Here is a 19,232-nt window from a genome sequence, read left to right on the forward strand (position 1 = left end):
TTGCTTCACACACCAGGAAATGGAAACCAACATTTCAAAAACCCAGAGTGTTAAGAAAGATTAACAAAACAGGAAAACTTCCCCACAATGGTTCAGATCAGATCACAGAAAACAAAGTGAATGTCTCCTTCAGATGCTGCAACCGGAGCTCTGAACAATGGCTGGTAACTTTCCAAATTGCAGAGTAACAAATCCAGCACCACCCGCTTGGACGTAGCTCATGGTAATTTCCAGCCCAGTAAATAATTGAAGAGGAAATGCTCCGATCCCAAAGCCTTGAATCAGCGGCAGCGGATCTGCACCCTCAGTCTTTTGGAGGACACACACATTCCGCTTCGTTCACTGTTCATTAAAGGAAATTCACAGAATATATATATATATATTGGTCATAAAATATTAAGAAAACACTGTGAGTGCACCTAATTAAAAACATATTTTTCCTCTAAAGTAGCAAATCCCTATTTAAGGGGATCTTCAGGCCCACTGTTGAAGTCGGTCATTTAGCGCTGGCGTTCTAACAAACCTGCTGCCGATGCCAAGTCGGTTATTGTTAAAACCAACCACCGTCAAAAAGCACTTGCTATTTATTTCTAGCACATTTTTTAATGTTCCCGTCAGATGGTCGCTGCACACAACGACTCATAAGTGACTTTAACAATCACAGTAAAAGTATTAAGAAAAAATACAGAACCCATATCCTTGGTCTTAAATATTGAAACAAGATCCAGCTGGCACTCAAAACAAACAATAATTGATATTTGCCAGTGTTTCCCTGACCCGGGTCAGTGTTCAGGCATTACAGTTTATTGCTTCGATTAGCTTTTTTCTAAGTGTACTTCTCCCTCGGCTTGCCAGGCTATGCATTATTCAGAGTGGCTGCTCCGATACACGGAGATTAAACCGACTGAAATAAATCTATTATTGCTATAATTTGATGTTGTCGTCGAGAGGATTCTCTGGCTCGGTGCTGCTGAGTGAGACACTCACACGTGGCACCACACTGCCATCCTCTGGCTGCTGGAGACAACATGGATATTACTATTGTCTACTGGGTCTTTATCTCTTTCTGTGTTATCTACCTTGTTGGTTCTGGACTTTATAGTTTAGTCTGAACCAGGAAAACAGGTGTGAAATGTGTCTCAAACCAAGTTTTAGTCGAATCTAAAGAATTGTTCTCTATCCGGATCCAACTGAACCTTGGTTTGGATCGTTTGCAGAGTGAAAACATGTATTTGCATAATTCAGACCTTGGGACAAATTTCAGGAAGTTGAGATGGCATGAAACAACCGAAAATAAAAAAGCAGAAGATAAGTAAGAATGGTGCCATGTGTGGGGAGGAGGAAAATAAATATTTAATTGCAATTTGATCTGTGGAAGCCTTCAAAAAGGAACTGAAAACGTGTTTATTCAAAATGTCCTCTGTCTGGTTTCCTACTGTTTAGTTTCCCAAATGTGTGTTTATCTTTATCCACTTTGCTTTGTGTGAAGCACTTTGTGACTTTGCTTTGTGAAAGGTGTTTTATCAAATAAACATTTACTTAGTCCACAATAGGATTCACCTTCCTGGAGGTGAAATATTTCACTGTAATATTTTTCGTGAGATAAGATATTAAGGTTAGAAAAATACCCTTGTCCCCAAACGTTGGTTTAAAGTAGTGAGAGCAAAACAAATAACTGTCCAAATGAAACGTTAACTGTTCTGTTTATACGCCAGTGGTTTAATCCTCTGGGACAGTTTCCACAGAGGAGCGTCTGTTTTGACCAGTGTAATCTAATAACACGGCAAATTCCTGCTGATTAATGGTGACAATGCAGCGGTTGTGGGAAAACTTGGACACGGCAGGAACTTCTCTGACATCTGTCTGTCAGCTGAGGAGACTTTTCCAGGAAGTGCCACCAACACACATCATGAAGGTCGTCTGGATCCCAGTATGTGTGACAGCTCTGTCCAGTTGCTCTGAGGAGAAGGACTCATAGTGTTTTTATTGTATATTCAATATCTTGTTTACAGCTATAAATGTCTTTTTTTTATTTATGATGCTGTCCTGACGCCAGTGGCCTTAAAATCAAATATTTCAATTAGTTAACTAATTTAATTCAGACCATCTTAATTGCACGTCTTTAGAATAAAATACTTTTCTTACTTTACATGTATTTATATGAATTATACATCAAAGTGACATTCGGAGAACAGAGTTTTTACTTGAAACAGAGTATATTACTACAATAAATCGGACAACTCGTTATTGTTATATTCATAAACATGTGGCAGCCTATTAAGTACACCAACTTCACCTTTACTCTTGATACTTCAGTAAGAAAGTGTATTTATGTGATTGTACTTTTTGCCCAAGTGAATATTTTAATTAAGAATTTCTACTTGTAATAAAGAATTTTGACTTGAGTAAATAAAGGCACATTTCTAATAGTATTCACTGAAAGAGGTGACTCGGTCTAACAAGTACTTATATTTGATAAATTAAGTGTACTTATGTTGTTGTACTTTTACTGATTTTGAAGACAGGACTTGTACTTGTATTTTTTACTATAGGTACTAAAAGAAGGGACTCTGCCTAACTGGTACTTTTACTTTACTTTAGTTACTTAAAGCATCTTTTTATCTGATTGCACTTTAAAGTTTAGAATTTTGCAGCTTTATTAGTATTTTTTACTCAAGTAAAAGTATGAATCAGGAGGGTACATGTTGTGCTCAGTGTGATGTCATACCACTGTGTTATCTTAAACACCAGTGTGTTGCTGTAACATTACATAGTGTGTGTGTGTGTGTGTGTGTGTGTGTCTGCAGACTGTGTTGTAACATTATGTGCGTGTCAGTGTGCGTGCCAGTGTTTGTGTGTCAGTGTGCGTGTCAGTGTTTGTGTGACAGTGTGTGTGTGCGTGTGTGTGTCAGTGTGTGTGTCAGTGTGTGTCAGTGTGTGTGTCAGTGTGTGTGTCAGTGTGTGTGTCAGTGTGTGTCAGTGTGTGTGTGTCAGTGTGTGTGTGTATGTCAGTGTGTGTGTGTGTGTCAGTGTGTGTGTGTGTGTCAGTGACGTTGAGCTGGAGTCTGGACACCACGGACCCTCCCTCTCCCACCAGCCCGTCCAATCAGCAGCGGAGGGGGCGGGGCTTCAGTCCTCGGGAGAAACAACCATAACAAAGCGGAGGAGACGAGTCGAATGGAAACAGAGACGAAATAAAAGATAAACCAGGTGAGATGATAAATAAAGATAAAGATAAATAAGATGAACCATAGAGCTGTGTGTTGCTTCACTCGCTGCTGACACATCCGATCTGCGCAAAGCCTCCGAGGATTCACGTCAAATCCAGATTAAAAAATACCGGATTTACTCTGGAAACAGTTCTCGGAGGATAATAGAATCATATAATAAATAAATGCATGGTTCGTTGGTGGTCATGGAGGCAGAGAGCGGGGTGTGGAGGTCGTGTTCCCCCGGCTGGGACGTCGTGTTCCCGGCTGAGACTCAGCAGCAGCATGGCGGTGTGAGCTGTGTGATCCGTGTTGTGTTCAGGGACACGGACACACAACACAGACACACATCCTGCTCAATGTGTGCTTTCACATCACAGACACTCTCATTATGATCTGTGTGTTGGTCTGCTCACATTGTGTACTGTTAGCTGTTAGCATCAGCTGCTGCAGGGGCCTAACACCCAGTAACACCACCAGCACCAGCACCACCACCAGGGATCCAGAAGAATCCATCCCCACTGCAAATCCTGCTGTCATGATCCCATTACTGCAGAAGAGCCTGAGTAGCATCAGTAATATGCAGTAAAAGTATTTTACTTTAGTATATTTTAGTAATATGCAGTTAAAGTATTTTAAATGATTCAGTATTGCATCTGAAAAGTGAGAGTCACTGTAGTAGAAATACACCAAAACTCAATAATCTGCCATCAGGTACTTATATGACCAAGTAGTGTGTTCATGAGAAGTTTTTACAGGTTTAAGAAATATAGTATTTCCTCATAGAAATGTAGTCGAGTAAAGTAGAAGTACCTCAAGATTGTAGATCAATATTTGAGTACAAGGAAAGGAAGGTTTATTAAATAATAAAAACAATTATTCCACTGTCATGATCCCATTTACTGCAGAAGTGCCTGAGTAGCATTAGTAATATGCAGTTAAAGTATTTTAAATGATTCATTATTGCATCTGAAAAGTGAGAGTCACTGTAGTAGAAATACACCAAAACTCAATAATCTGCCATCAGGTACTTATATGTCAAAGTAGTGTGTTCATGAGAAGTTTTTACAGGTTTAAGAAATATAGTATTTCCACATAGAAATGTAGTCGAGTAAAGTACAAGTACCTCAAGATTGTAGATAAATATTTGAGTACAAGGAAAGGAAGGTTTATTAAATAATAAAAACAATTATTCCACTGTCATGATCCCATTTACTGCAGAAGTGCCTGAGTAGCATCAGTAATATGCAGTTAAAGTATTTTAAGTGATTCATTATTGCATCTGAGAAGTGAGAGTCACTGTAGTAGAAATACATTGAAACTCAATAATCTGCGATCAGTAATTTAAATGTCAAAGTAGTGTGTTCATGAGAAGTTTTTACAGGTTTAAGAAATATAGTATTTCCTCATAGAAATGTAGTCGAGTAAAGTACAAGTACCTCAAGATTGTAGATCAATATTTGAGTACAAGGAAAGGAAGGTTTATTAAATAATAAAACAATTATTCCATTAAGACGAACGTCCTGTTGATTGACTGATTAGAGAATCATTGCAGCGCCACATGTACAAGTATACCAAATATACTTCAAACTAAACTAAAAGTAGTAATTTCAGAATAGTCCATATTACTACATTATGATTACTAATATATCAATGTGTACCTCAGTCTAATTTTGCATATACATTGGGCAGCTTGTGAATCTATGAGACAGTATTAACTTTCTAACTCTGAATACTACAGGTAATTTAACCACTGCAGAAGCATAATGTTACTACAAGTTGGTTTAATCCATTTCTTATCCAGTATTATTGTTAATGAACAGATGGATAAAGGCACAAAAATAATCTATGTGTGTTTTCTAAGACTTGATTTTCTTTATTATTTAAATTGTATTTATATTGACGAATATTATGGTGATACTAGAGATGTGATAATCAATTCACCATATTCACTTTTAATTCCTGTTAGTTAAACTAGAAAACATGAATTTGAAGGATACTACACAAGTACCAGGATTAAATCGTAGAGAAATTAAGCATCGGTTGAATTCTATCATCTGTTCCTCAGCCCACTTACAAGGTCAATAGAGTTATGACAGAATTGTTAACGAGGTATAACAGGGGATGTTTTCAGGTCTTGCAAAGTTCACCACAGTTGATTAGTTTCTTAGAATCTATCCAGGTCCAATTTTACGCACGTGATTGGTCAGCACGTCCTGCTGCTCCTCTCTCTTCCTCTCTCTTCCTCTCTCTTCCTCTCTACTCACGCCATCTTTTCGTGTTGTGCACAGACAGCTGCAGCAATGGGCAAGTCCCAGTCACACTTGGCCAAACTCAAGGGCGAGAGTCAGGACGCGCTGACGAGCGCCGGCGAGGAGGAGGACGGCAAAAATGGAGACGTGTCCCAGTTCCCGTACGTGGAGTTCACCGGCCGGGACAGCGTGACCTGCCCCACCTGTCAGGGCACCGGCCGAATCCCACGAGGTAAAAACCTTCCAGATGTGAGCTGGTTCACGTCTAATCTAGTTTAGGGACGGGAATCTGCAGGGACCTCCCGATACGATACTATCACGATACTTAGATGGTGATACGATATGTATTGCGATTTCTGTGGGCATTGCGATTCTGTAAGTATTGCGATTCGATATTACGATTTCCTGGGATTTCTGGAGCATGGAAAAATGTTGAATCATACCTTCAAATACAACACAGTCAAATTCACTTAGAGCTTTACCAGTTTTATTTCAAATATTAACATTAACTTAATAACTGCCGGGCAGCCAATAGAGAAAATAAATAAAAATGTGCCCTATTATTGTATAGCCCCTGTCAACTGCACACAAACTGACAGATTAAGACATGTATGCCACTTAGGCTACTTTTAAACATTAAATAAAAGGTAAATTAAATAGAATGGATAAAAGTTTACTTAAAATATAAACTTTGAAATAAACAAAAAGTAGGCTATTGTTGTTTGCATGTAGGCGATGCAAAGCTAGTGCTTGGGTATGTTTAGATTCTTGTGCAAAAACAAGAGCTGGTCAACATGCTCTGGGGTGATGTTGCTCCCCCCATATATCCCCCCAGGTATAAACCAATAATTATGTTTTAAAATCGATTTGGGAGGCAGCATATCGATTTAAAATCGTCATTCACAAGAATCGCGATTTGTAACTGAATCGATTTTCCCCCCCATCCCTAATCTAGATTATCACAAGCACAAACGATCTGACAAACAATCAAACAACAAATCTCTTCCCTGAAGCTTCTTATCTTTACTTTCTCTCCCACTGCTGGAACGTGGCAAACCTCCCGGCCGTGGGATAAGAGACGCAATCTTATCTTTCAACCATTATCAGTTTTAAGACTTTATGAAGAGTTGTGTTCTTAAAAACCCCAGATTCACTCTGAAAGATTCTGTGACATGAGGACAGAAAACTACAAGACACATGTTGATATGTACAAAACCAGGGTCAGAGTTTGATTCTTTATAATAAAGGTATTTAAAGAGGCAAAATATCTCATGTGATAAGTGTTAACAAGTTAAAGTTTCATTTGTACAAGTGTAGAGGCCTCTTACAGTTGTTTAATGCAGCAAAACAGCTCAACTTTTACATTCAATTCATCATTTTACTCTGAATATGAGTGAAAGTTGCTACAACTTTGTGTATTTAAATGTGTTCACATGAAGAAGAAATCAAAATCTCATTGCATCTATTTCTATATATAATACTGTGCTACGAATATATAGATCTTCAGACCTTTATGTCTATAAAACAGAAAACCCATCATAATAACGAGCAAAAAGAATAAAGGTGTTTTCCAAATTTTAAAGATAAAGTTAAGACTTATTTAAATATGAAACCTCCATTGTCCTTTATCTGGAGTCTACACATTCTTTTTTTTTTTCTGCTATTGTACTGGTGTTACAAATCATCAAGCCCAGGATCTGATTCATCAATACACAAAGTGGTTAAGAATAAATCATTGATAGTAAAGTGATAGTTTCTCTTTTTGTGGAATACCTCCACAGGTCAAGAGAATCAGCTGGTGGCTCTGATTCCGTACAGCGACCAGCGGCTCCGGCCCAGCCGGACGTAAGTCACTGTCCCTTTCTACAGATCTATACCGTGAGAGCAGCTGTGTGATGAAACTGCGTGAGCACACACAGTCGCGTGCCAGACTTTGAGGTCATCAGCTGGTTTCAGGTTCTGTTTCCTCTCCGTCCCGCAGAAAACGATATGTCACAATCTCCGTGGCTCTGTGCCTGCTGCTGTCGGGTCTGGCTGTTTTCTTCCTCTTCCCTCGGTCCATCGATGTTTCCTACGTGGGCGTGAAGTCGGCCTACGTCTCCTACGACCAGGACAAGAGGATCGTCTATCTCAACATTACAGTAAGATTGTGTAGTTTTACAACACAATGCTGCATTTCATGGGGATCACAAAAAACTCAACTCAGGGCTCGAGACTGATGGTGTCACACGTCCTGGAGAGAATTGTAATTTATCTATAACCCTATTTCTTATTTGTCGATTAGCAAATAACAAGCTAACCCAAACTCTGACCACTGACTACAACCATGTGGTGGTGCATAACAAGTCACAGCTTGCTGACGGGTCTTTGCAAATAAGTTAAACTGGTTAAAACAAAACCATATTCTGTAAGTAAAGATGAGCAACACATGTGCATTTCCTCCAAATGTATAAAAAATTAAGCCAAAACATCCAGGACATGGGCGCCGCCATCTTGTGCTTCTGATGTCATTCGGAACCTGTGGTGTGGAGTAGTGATCCGGGTGTAAAGGTGTCGGGGTCCGACATGTGTTGACAAGTCAGATGTCATGATTTCTCACCCTGTTTTTACATGATCAAGTTATTTAAAAGCTAAATGTTTCCCTCATGGATTCATGGAGAGATTAGAGAGAGTGAAAGTTGGACTTAGATTCTCTTATTATTATTATATTTACTATTATTATATATACTGTTGCTGCCATTACTACTATATACTGCTATTATATTGGTATAATTACTATCATATATAAATATATATTATGTTATATTATATACTATATATACTGTACTATTTTTATATACTGTCTAACAATAACATTACCATCATATCATCAGTACTATTACCATCATCTTGCCACTGCACCTTATCTACCTATTTATCTTGTGTTTCTGTTTTTATTCTTTCTACCTCAATATTTTTTATTTTATTCTATTGTATTGTATTTTATTATATTCAAATATACCGGCTGCTATGACGACTTAATTTCCCTTCGGGGATGAATAAAGTAATCTATCTATCTATCTATCTATCTATCTATCTATCTATCTATCTATCTATCTATCTATCTATCTATCTATCTATCTATCTATCTATCTATCTATCTATCTATCCATCTATCCATCTATCCATCTATCTATCTATCTATCTATCCATCTATCCATCTATCCATCTATCTATCTATCTATCTATCTATCTATCTATCTATCTATCTATCTATCTATCTATCTATCTATCTATCTATCTATCTATCTATCTATCCATCTATCCATCTATCCATCTATCCATCTATCCATCTATCTATCTATCTATCTATCTATCTATCTATCTATCTATCTATCCATCTATCCATCTATCCATCTATCCATCTATCTATCTATCCATCTATCCATCTATCCATCTATCTATCTATCTATCTATCTATCTATCTATCTATCTATCTATCTATCTATCTATCTATCTATCTATCTATCTATCTATCTATCTATCTAAATGACCATAAACATGACCGAAAATGATTAATAATGATGCTCTGTGTCTTCTACATGTGTATTTAAGCCACTGTTTGAAGACCAGTTCATCAAATATAGCCAAAATGTGATAATAATGACAGTGTTGTGTCTATAGCTTGTTTCTGCTTCTCACTTTCATCCTTATATTCCACTGCCAGAGTCTAAAACCTTATTTCCCTCTTTCCACAGAACACTCTGAACATCACCAATAACAACTACTACGCCATCTCCGTGACCAACATCACGGCCCAAGTGCAGTTCTCCAAGACGGTGATCGGCAAGGCCAAGTTCAGCAACAGCACGGTGATCATTCCACTGGATGAACAGCAGGTGGGTTGAAACACTAACTACACACTTACTACACACAGACACACACACACAGAGAAAACAGATTCTTTCTGTCTCGGTTTCATGGAACTGAAGGAAGTAAACGTCTGATCCACTGAACATATGACTGAATCTTGTGAAACCCACACAGCAGCTCGTTGTTACACAAAACCAAGCAAACCTCGTCCCACTTGACTCTCAGACTGTAAAATAATATGATATTTCTATAAAATCCAGACTTCAAACAGATGTTTTAAAGATCATTAAATCCTCCGTCTCCTTCAGACTAGTCACGTTACAAATCTTGTTACCATCTCTCACTACTTCCAATTGATTTAACAGATATTAACAAAAAACACATTTGTGATATTTTGATTAAATGTTCAATATGTTGCTATTTGTCTTAATCAAATGTTTAATAAATTGTCTCCTTGCAGATCGACTACACAGTCCCAACCACCATTGCTGATGAGATGAGTTATATGTTGTAAGTATTTTTACATAAAAGTCCTAAATAATTAACTATTGAAACTTTGCACGATTTTAACGATAATCATGTTTAATCTTAATCTCTGTTCTTACAGTGACTACTGCACTATGCCAACCATTAAAGTCCACAACATAGTGGTCATGATGCAGTAAGTATGACATTTTAAATAAGTTATTAGGTTTTGTGAGTTATTTTATCATGTTAAAGACCAACATCTGCACCAACAATTGCTGACTCACACCACAGCTTCCCACCAAGTTTCCTGGTAATCTGTCCAGTAGTTTTTTGTGTAATCTTGCTAACAAACACACAAAATACCTCATAAGCTCACATTCATAAACCAAGAGTTAAACCGACTAAAGAGACGATCTTCCTCTATGACTCAGCACATTTCCTTCTGTTGTTTATCTGTTCACTCGTTGACTGTATGGTTATTTTTTTCAGGGTAACCGTGACGACCACGTACTTCGGACACGCGGAGCAGGTCTCCCAGGAGATGTACCAGTATGTGGACTGCGGTGGGAACACCACCTCCTTGCACGGGCATGTGCAGGTCTACCAGAAGTAAGGGCCAGCGAGAGACCCCCCCCCCCCCCCCCCCGGTGTCACACCCTGCTGTAACTAAGCTCCTCGGAGATAGACTGGTTTGACTTCTTGCACAGTGTCAACGGATTACAGGACAGCATCATATCATTTCTTAAATTTGTCCCAGTGGCTCATCCATTTTTAAAATTCCCAACCACTGTTTCTTTCCCCATCCGCACGTCAGATATGATGTTGAGAGGAGATATTGTGTGTTACTTTTCAAACGATGTAGTTTAATATTCACATCAGTGGAGGGGATTCCAGTGGTTTCAGATCCGATTGCACTTTAGACCCATTCCTTATCTACAGAGAGTGATAAGAATGTTGAATGAATGTGACAGGAATGCTGTGATTGTTGTCGCCCACCTTATATTCTCAACCTCCTTTTGATAAAGAATAACCATGTGAGAGGGACTCAACTTTTTTTGGGGGGGGCACAGTATAGAACCACTTTCTTCTGCCCTCTTTTCATCATTCCTTCCTGCTGCAGTTTTATCTCTATTCTTTCCAGTACAATTAAATTCTTGGTATTGTAATAGTGCAATATGTTTGAGGTGTCGTCTTTATCATTCGTTTTACCTTTGTTTTCAGCTTGAGTACATGCAGTACCGCTACTACTAACAGTAATAGCAGTTATTTTTATGTTTTAAGAGGGTAATTTTAAAGCAAATGTGACAATTGTGAAGTCATCACATTTACATTCAAGAAAAAAAAACGTTTATTTTTAAAAGGGAGGATATTTTCAATCTCAAAGGAAATGTGGGAGCATGACAGTGGACGATTCAATTCAAGGATGTGTAAATATGAAATATATACTTTCCTTCTGGTTTGCTTTTAAAAAAAAATTAATTTCCAGAGCTGTGTTCGGTCTGGTAATAACTTTTTCCTATTAACAAGTTTTAATTTGGTTTTCCTTGCTGTATTAATCCAATCTGAATCTCTTATCTGATCGTATTTTGTTATGAGTGCTGGTTTTTAATTCATGGCTTCTGTCTGTCACTTTTATAACGTGGTGTTGTTTGGCTTGGCTGATGATTTAAATGATTTAATGACTTCTACTGACAGAAGGAGTCTGTAGCTCTGTAACGCTGAACATATCTATTGCACTTCTGTCTGTGCTGGGAGAGGAATCCCTCACATGTGGTTCCCTCCATCCAAGTTGCTGGTCTGAGTTATCACACTGGTTATACTGGCTGTAAATATGATTTCTAGTCAGCGTGAGAAAACTGTAACCGTCGCTTCCAACCCTGCCTGATGTTTCCTAACAGACACTGCTTAACATCACCTCAATGTTTTTCTTCTTCTTAATGCATGAAGCTGAAAATAAAATCATGATCCACTGTCGGTCTGCTCAGTTTCTTGTGTGTTTTTGTAATATCCTCTTTACACATCATTCATGTCCTGATGAAGAGCTGAAAAACTGAGAGTTCAAAGTCATTTCACTGTTGTTTAAATATATAATTACTTACATATCCGTCAGATAATTACAATAATTATGAATAAAAAATGTAATCCACGTTTATGAGCTTATATTTTTTCCTAAAATCTAGAATTTAAAAGCAACTACAGTTGTGTAACAGTCATGACATCAAAAAGAATCTGAAATGCAGTGCAGCAAAGTAATAACTATGAAATAGTACAAATACCTGAGAATACTACTTGAGTAACTGTATTTTATTACTTTTCTCGGATACCAGACGGTGATAGTGGACCAATAATCAGAGGGACACAGAGACATTAACCAGATAATCTGCTATGGATTAAACTGTTGAATAAATGGACAGAACAACAACCACTGACTCACCACTAGAGGGCAAAACAACCAACAAACTCCAGTTCATTAGCATCAAGAAACCATTGATATTATCTAGTGGTGTAATCCAGTAAATATCCACACACCGATGAGCCACATCTGATTTATTTAGACTTTTCATTTAATTATATAAAAAAAAACAGTTAGACCTGGTTTTCATAGCTGTTGTCAGTAAGAAATAAAAGTCGCCATCTATTGTTACATATCAAACAATACACATCACAAAATGTTGTTTCCAAATCTGTATTTTTTATATGAATCCACTTGCTGTACATCATCCAGACCGTATTGAACTGTAAGTCCCTGTGTTACTCTGCACAGACTCGAGCTGCTGGAGCTAAAAGCACAAAACGTTTCCTCTGTGATCACATCTGCTGGACTCGTTAGAGCTCCAGTTCACTTCCTCTCTAAAGCTCCAGTTCACTTCCTCTCTAAAGATCCAGTTCACTTCCTCTCTAAAGATCCAGTTCACTTCCTCTCTAAAGCTCCAGTTCACTTCCTCTCTAAAGCTCCAGTTCACTTCCTCTCTAAAGATCCAGTTCACTTCCTCTCTAAAGATCCAGTTCACTTCCTCTCTAAAGCTCCAGTTCACTTCCTCTCTAAAGCTCCAGTTCACTTCCTCTCTAAAGCTCCAGTTCACTTCCTCTCTAAAGATCCAGGTCAGTGGTTTGGACGAGAGGAAGAAAAATACACAAAAATACAAAACCATCACATCCACAACCACTGAACAAACTTCTCCGTCTGTATCTGGAGGAAGGTATTTTACTTGCTGTATTTCAAGTTCCACACGATGCATATTATTTCGATGAAAGTTTTATTGTATGACACAAAATAGGAAGTATGTCATTTGTATCAGCATTATCCATCAAATTTCTATTTTTGCACCTTTTGTTGTTCATAAATATGATAGTATTCTGTTTCCCTGCTTCCCTGCCTGGTCACTTGTTTTGGATCTACACTGTGAAGTCACAGAGTCGATCTATCTCCATCCAAGCTTCCTGGAAAGTGAGTTTAAAGCTTCGTCTCTCTGCCAAGACTGGACTCAACAAACCGGTTCTCCCCTCTGTTTGTTTGTGTGCTGCACTCGATCCAACAGATTGAACAGATTTTGTTATTCCAGCCTCTGAAGCTGCTTCTCTGCAGCAGTGGCTCAGGATGAAAGAGCCGGAGAAGTGATTTGAAGTCTTGCCTGATGGAAGTTAGAAGTTACAGGCTGATGCTGTTTGGATGAACTTGTCTTTGTACATGATGGCACATTAAGAGCTCGGGAAAAATGACAAAAGTTGGATATTTTGTGGAGCAGAAGAAAAACTGGCTCGTATGGAAAACCACTTTCCCTCCAGCCCCTGGGTTTAACTGGAGAGCGGCTCTGGGAGAAGACACATCCGCTGCTGGTCGTGTTATTCCCATTAAAGCAGAAACTTCCCTCCCACCCCACAGCTCATATAGACCCAGCACCTCGTGGAACCATGTAAAAGGAAATGGCTTTTCCACATGTGTGCTATATGAACACATGTCTTAAACCAGGTCTCACTTACTGAATAGAATACACTTCCACGTTATGCTTAATGCTGCTCGCTATATGGATAAATAAAAGTGATTTCAAGGAATAATCTCAAAACCTGTCTAAATAAGAATAATCTGCAGAATTACATAAACGAAAATACTCTCAAAGACTTTATATTAAAATCTTCTGTAACAAGTGAACAATAGTGAGGTGAAATATCTGTGTCACCTCTCAATACTATCAGAGGTGTAAAAAGTACGGAAATATTGTACTCAAGTAAAAGTAACTTTACTTTGATGAAATTTTACTTAAGTACAAGTAAAATGAAAAAAAGTACACGAAAAAACTACTCAATTACAGTAACGTGAGTAAATGTAATTCGTTACTTTACACCTCTGAATACTATTATATAAATATTTAATATGAGCAAGTTATGAGTAATACACTGAAAAAGTAGCCAACTTTGCTTTTGATAAAAAAACATAGGCTACATATGATATACATAATTTACTTTTACTTGTGTGGAAATCAAATTAATAGTCAATAATAATAAATAAAGGACCTGTAATGTAAGACTACGAATAGTTTTCAAAAGTTTGTCTGTTATGCTAAGTTTTGACTGTTTTAGCCGAAGCTAAGTTTAGTGTAAATAACAGGAGGCCATGTATACACCTCCACCTCCATCACCTCCATCACCTCCATCACCTCCACCACCTCCCTCCACCTCCATCACCTCCTCCACCTCCATCACCTCCACCTCCTTCACCTCCTCTACCTCCACCACCTCCTTCACCTCCTCCACCTACTCCACCTCCATCATCTCCATCACCTCCATCACCTCCATCACCTCCTTCACCTCCTTCACCTCCTCCTCCACCTCCTTCACCTCCTCCACCTCCATCACCTCCTCTACCTCCACCACCTCTTTCACCTCCTCCACCTCCTCCACCTCCATCATCTCCATCACCTCCTTCACCCCCTTCACCTCCATCACCTCCATCACCTCCTACAACTCCATCCACCTCCACCTCCACCTCCTTCACCTCCCCCACCTCCATCACCTCCTCTACCTCCACCACCTCCTTCACCTCCTCCACCTCCTCCACCTCCATCATCTCCATCACATCCACCTCCACCTCCTTCACCTCCACCTCCTACACCACCATCCACCTCCACCTCCACCTCCTTCATCTCCTCCACCTCCATCACCTCCTCCACCTCCATCATCTCCATCACCTCCTTCACCCCCTTCACCTCCTTCACCTCCTTCACCTCCTTCACATCCACCTCCACCTCCTTCACCTCCACCTCCTTCACCTCCTACACCTCCATCCACCTCCACCTCCACTTCCTTCACCTCCCTCCACCTCCACCTCCACCTCCACTTCCTTCACCTCCTCCATAACCTCCCTCCTCCACAGGACCCTGTTCCCGCCCCGCCTCACCTCCACCTCCCCCCGGCTCTGACCTGCAGGTGTCGCCCTTTCCCCTCCTGAAGCCTCCGGGGTGAAGTGGAGAACTCTCGGTCCTTTCTCCTCCACCTCTCTCCTTCTCTCTCTCCTTCTCTCCCTCCTCTCTCTTCCTCTCCCTCTCTTCCCGGCTCGGACACCTCCATCATGGGCTCCGTGGGTCTCTGCGGGCCGCTCCTCCTCCTCCTGGCCGTGGTCGGTGTCTGCTCCGCGGGCTCGGACGCTCCGCGGGGGGTCGCGCTCGGATTCGTGTTCGACCCCAAAGCGAAGTGCGACCCTCCGTGCCAACACGCCGGGGTCTGCATCCGCAACCACACATGCTTCTGCGCCACAGGCTACGAGGGGGAGACCTGCCAGTTCGGTGAGGATTCACATCTAATACAAATACTTATAATGTGATTTAAAAAACATAATTCTAAATGTGAGCCCTGTGCTGGTAGAAAACTGTGATAAAGTGTAAATATGGTTTTATTCTGAAGGTGTAACTGTACTTACTTACTTTGGTCGTCAGGAGAATATAGATTCAGGAATAGTACAGGAACAAACTTTTCAATGTAATATTGAGTTTATATTCCATCACTTGTAAACTAACTTTATTTGTAGACTATCAAACTTGAGAGTGCATGAAAAAACATTTATCCTTATTACTCCTTAAGTGTTTTATCTGGAATCTCCAGGTGGATTGTTTGACTTAATTATTGTCCAAAAATCCAAATGTGTTCAGTTTATAATCACATAAAACAAAGAGAAGCAGCAAATTATTTAATTTGAGAAGTTGGATGCGGCAAATGTTTGTTTTTTTTTTGCTTGAAAATGACTGAAAGAAGTGAATATTAATACAGTGTTTAATACATGTTAGTAGGTGACTAATCCCTGCAGTTCTACATCATATGCTTCCCACTTAAAGTCTGTTTTAATGCAACAAACATGAATTTACTGCTCAATCAGGTCAAACCTGGCTCTACCTTGATGTGAACATAATTATTAAAAGACATAGAAAGACTGTTGAATATTTACTTGTGTTCGTCACTAAACCTTCTGCAGAATCTGCCAAAAATATATAATAATAATAATATGCCTTTAAAAAAATGTCATAAATACTCTGTGACTGAAACTCCCCCCCCACCAGACTCTAACCAGCAGTGTAAATATCCCATGTGTTCTTGTGTGACTGCAGCCAACTGTTTTCCCAAATGTAAGAACGGGGGGGACTGTCTTCGCCCTGGAAAATGCAGATGTCCCCCAGGATTCGGAGGAAGATACTGTCACAAAGGTACAAAGGTTTATAAGGGGTGAATGAAACAGTGGGCGTGGGATTTGGAAGTTGTCATGGATTCATTCTAAATTCATCTGTCTGATTGGGTCGTAAAATAAATCTGGAAGGTCCTGGACAGAAACCAGAAAGAAATTCACAAATTATGTTATCTTCTCCAGACTTCCTTTATTTTTGATTTGTGATAATTTGATCTCCTAGTGGTTTGAAAATTAAAATCAAATCTAATAACTACTGGGAGGCATTTGCAACTAATGACAAAGAGTCTTTGCTTCATTTAAGGGCTCGCAAGTCAAACAAGGACCAATTTCTAATCAAAAAATGGTAAAATATGAAGTGAATCCTGCTTAAAGACACTTGAGGACATGAGTCTGTTATCCACCTCCCTGCTGACGGGTGTGATCTGTATGTTTGTCTCTGTGCAGTGACGTGTGATGGAGGATGCTGGAACGGAGGGGAGTGCACTGCTGTTAACGGAGTGGCCAAGTGCATCTGCCCCTCGAGCTGGAGCGGCTCCAAATGCCAAGAGGGTCTGTTTATATCCGTATCTAATTACCCCGTTAACACCGAGGGTCAAAGTGTCTGAATGGAGCCTGTGTCTCAGCTGCAGCTCCTCGTCAGAATCAGCCCACTCACACATTTCTAACGCTCTTCCTCATAAACATCTATCTGTGGTAATGGTTATTAACGGCATGTTATAGCTTATTCATGATAATCAAGCCGGTTTGGGCAGTAAATTAAATTCGGTTTTGCAAATGTACAGCATCTAGATGGAAGCAGAACATTCACAGAACACAATTCTATTCCAACTCCATATGACACAGCGATTTAAGGAGGTTCCAGCGCTCGTCTTCATCGGTATCTGACTCCAACGTGGTTCCTGACTTGCTGAGAATGTCTCTTGTCATTTGTTCTTCTCCTGCAGCGAGTTGTCCTCAAGGCTGCAGGAACGGGGGGGTCTGTGTGGCTCCAGGAATCTGCAGCTGTCCGGAGGGATGGCTGGGCGGAGCCTGTCACACTGGTGAGTTCAAACTGCTCCCACACATCCATGAGCTATTTTCTATATCTTCTTCCTCCCCACCTGTTCAACCTCTTTTCCGTTTGTTCGTACATTCCTGAGATCCCGAGAAGTCTCTAACTGACTGAGAGGAATAATACTTATTACTTACGAGACAAATATAAATTCTCATGTGTTTATTTAGGGAAGTTTGAGTCTGATATTTCCAGATGTGACCGAAGCGAGACTTTGGAACACGTCTTGGCCAGTTTCTAGATTTGCGATGTCAGGATTTACATCAGTTGTAAACTCTCTTCCACTTTCTCAGGGTTTTAAATCAGAATCAGAAAGGATTTATTGCCAAGTAGCTTTACACCTACCTGGAATTTTCTTTGGTAAATAGGTGCATTCATTGAACATAAAGCATAAAAACACAATAAGTACTTCACATAAGAAAGAAATAACTGTATATAAAACAAATATATATATATACAAGACCTAAAAATTTAAATAAAGAGTAAAATGCAAAAACAGATATATACAAGATATAAAAAGTTAAATAAAAAGTAAAATGCAAAGCAGGAGAGAAATGGGGATGTGCAATATGCAATATACTGTTATGTTATGTTATGTTATGTTATGTGTGTTAATGTAACACAGAATTGAGACGTGGGTGCGGGATAAGAGTCCAAGTCAGGTGGGGGTCCTGGGCCTTGTTGATAAGGCCAACTGCAACTGTGATTTACACATTTGTTTTCCCCTCTTGTCTGTAGCCGTGTGCACGAAGCCCTGCCTGAACGGAGGGAAGTGTATTTCTCCTGGAAAGTGCCGCTGTCGCCCGCCGTACTCCGGCCTTCGCTGCGAGGAGAGGAAGAAGTTACACTAGTGGGACTCAGGCCGGGGGTCAAAGGTCAACGGGGCCCAATCTGGGACTCTGTGGTTTAAGCTACACATTGGTCGTTTTTACATTTTTAAAAAACCGTGTGATATGTAATTCTTCTTTTTTTTTTTATCTTAAACACCAAGTCTGTGTTTTGTTCTTGTTTGTGCAAACATGTTATTTACTTTACTGTGATTTATGTCATTAAACTAATAAAATAGTTAATCGCACGAATTATTGAAGCTCATTTAAAAGAACAAAACAACATAGAAATAGATCAATTTCTTTATTTTGTCAAATGAGACTTGTACCACAGTGTAACCTGGTGCTGGGAAAACATTTTTAACAAACAGCCTAAATCAAACAGGTGGTCATTACGTTAATACTGAGATTTACTATCAGTGTAAATAAGTGACAGCCCATAAGTTAACTGGGCCTGATCAAACAATATATTAAAGAGAGCAGTAAAGAAAACGTACAAATGTAATTTAGCTAAATTCAAACATATTCATATAAACGTGTGTGTCATCTAAATTAAGCAGAATGAGAAAGTACACTTACATTTATTATTCTTTCTAAAGTCAGAAACAAACATCATCAGTTTGGCAAACGTTTAAAACAAGACTATAATTAGGTGGGAATAGTAATAACCTCCATCTTATGAATGAACCATTTACTTTGTCTACACAATTTTCTGCACCAACACACACATCTCACATCTGTGTGAGATCTCTGCTGATGACTGGACCAGATGTGTGTGACTTTCAGCCTTGAGGTAGTGAAACACACGGGGACGCAAAGACAAGTGCAACACATCAAATCCCTCTGTTCGTGCTCAAGTGTGCACAGAGACACACATTCAAGCACATGCAAATACACACA

At 39.4% G+C, this 19,232-nt stretch overlaps 2 protein-coding genes across 2 annotated transcripts; both read left to right on the top strand.

The window, feature by feature from the left end:
- Positions 1-3,138: 3,138 nt before the first annotated feature.
- tmem106ba (transmembrane protein 106Ba) lies at positions 3,139-10,411 on the top strand. The gene is made up of 8 exons (XM_061080991.1): positions 3,139-3,210; positions 5,501-5,693; positions 7,243-7,306; positions 7,443-7,602; positions 9,199-9,339; positions 9,774-9,823; positions 9,921-9,974; positions 10,271-10,411. Exons 2-8 carry the CDS (start codon positions 5,513-5,515, stop codon positions 10,392-10,394), a joined length of 774 nt encoding a protein of 257 aa, XP_060936974.1. The 5' UTR covers positions 3,139-3,210; positions 5,501-5,512; the 3' UTR covers positions 10,395-10,411.
- Positions 10,412-15,347: 4,936 nt separating this feature from the next.
- seraf (Schwann cell-specific EGF-like repeat autocrine factor) lies at positions 15,348-18,356 on the top strand. The gene is made up of 5 exons (XM_061080868.1): positions 15,348-15,561; positions 16,378-16,473; positions 16,899-17,003; positions 17,399-17,494; positions 18,244-18,356. Exons 1-5 carry the CDS (start codon positions 15,348-15,350, stop codon positions 18,354-18,356), a joined length of 624 nt encoding a protein of 207 aa, XP_060936851.1.
- Positions 18,357-19,232: the final 876 nt, after the last annotated feature.

Source organism: Limanda limanda, chromosome 11 (assembly GCF_963576545.1).
Source record: "Limanda limanda chromosome 11, fLimLim1.1, whole genome shotgun sequence".
NCBI lineage: Eukaryota > Metazoa > Chordata > Actinopteri > Pleuronectiformes > Pleuronectidae > Limanda > Limanda limanda.

Bases quoted from the DNA above. Each gene is read 5' to 3' on its own strand.
- tmem106ba (XM_061080991.1), top strand. From the start codon at position 5,513: ATGGGCAAGTCCCAGTCACACTTGGCCAAACTCAAGGGCGAGAGTCAG. The intron at 9,824-9,920 runs GTAAGTATTTTT...CTGTTCTTACAG, and splicing joins GATGAGATGAGTTATATGTT to TGACTACTGCACTATGCCAA. The intron at 9,975-10,270 runs GTAAGTATGACA...TATTTTTTTCAG, and splicing joins AACATAGTGGTCATGATGCA to GGTAACCGTGACGACCACGT.
- seraf (XM_061080868.1), top strand. From the start codon at position 15,348: ATGGGCTCCGTGGGTCTCTGCGGGCCGCTCCTCCTCCTCCTGGCCGTG. The intron at 15,562-16,377 runs GTGAGGATTCAC...GTGTGACTGCAG, and splicing joins GGGGGAGACCTGCCAGTTCG to CCAACTGTTTTCCCAAATGT. The intron at 17,495-18,243 runs GTGAGTTCAAAC...TCTTGTCTGTAG, and splicing joins GGGCGGAGCCTGTCACACTG to CCGTGTGCACGAAGCCCTGC.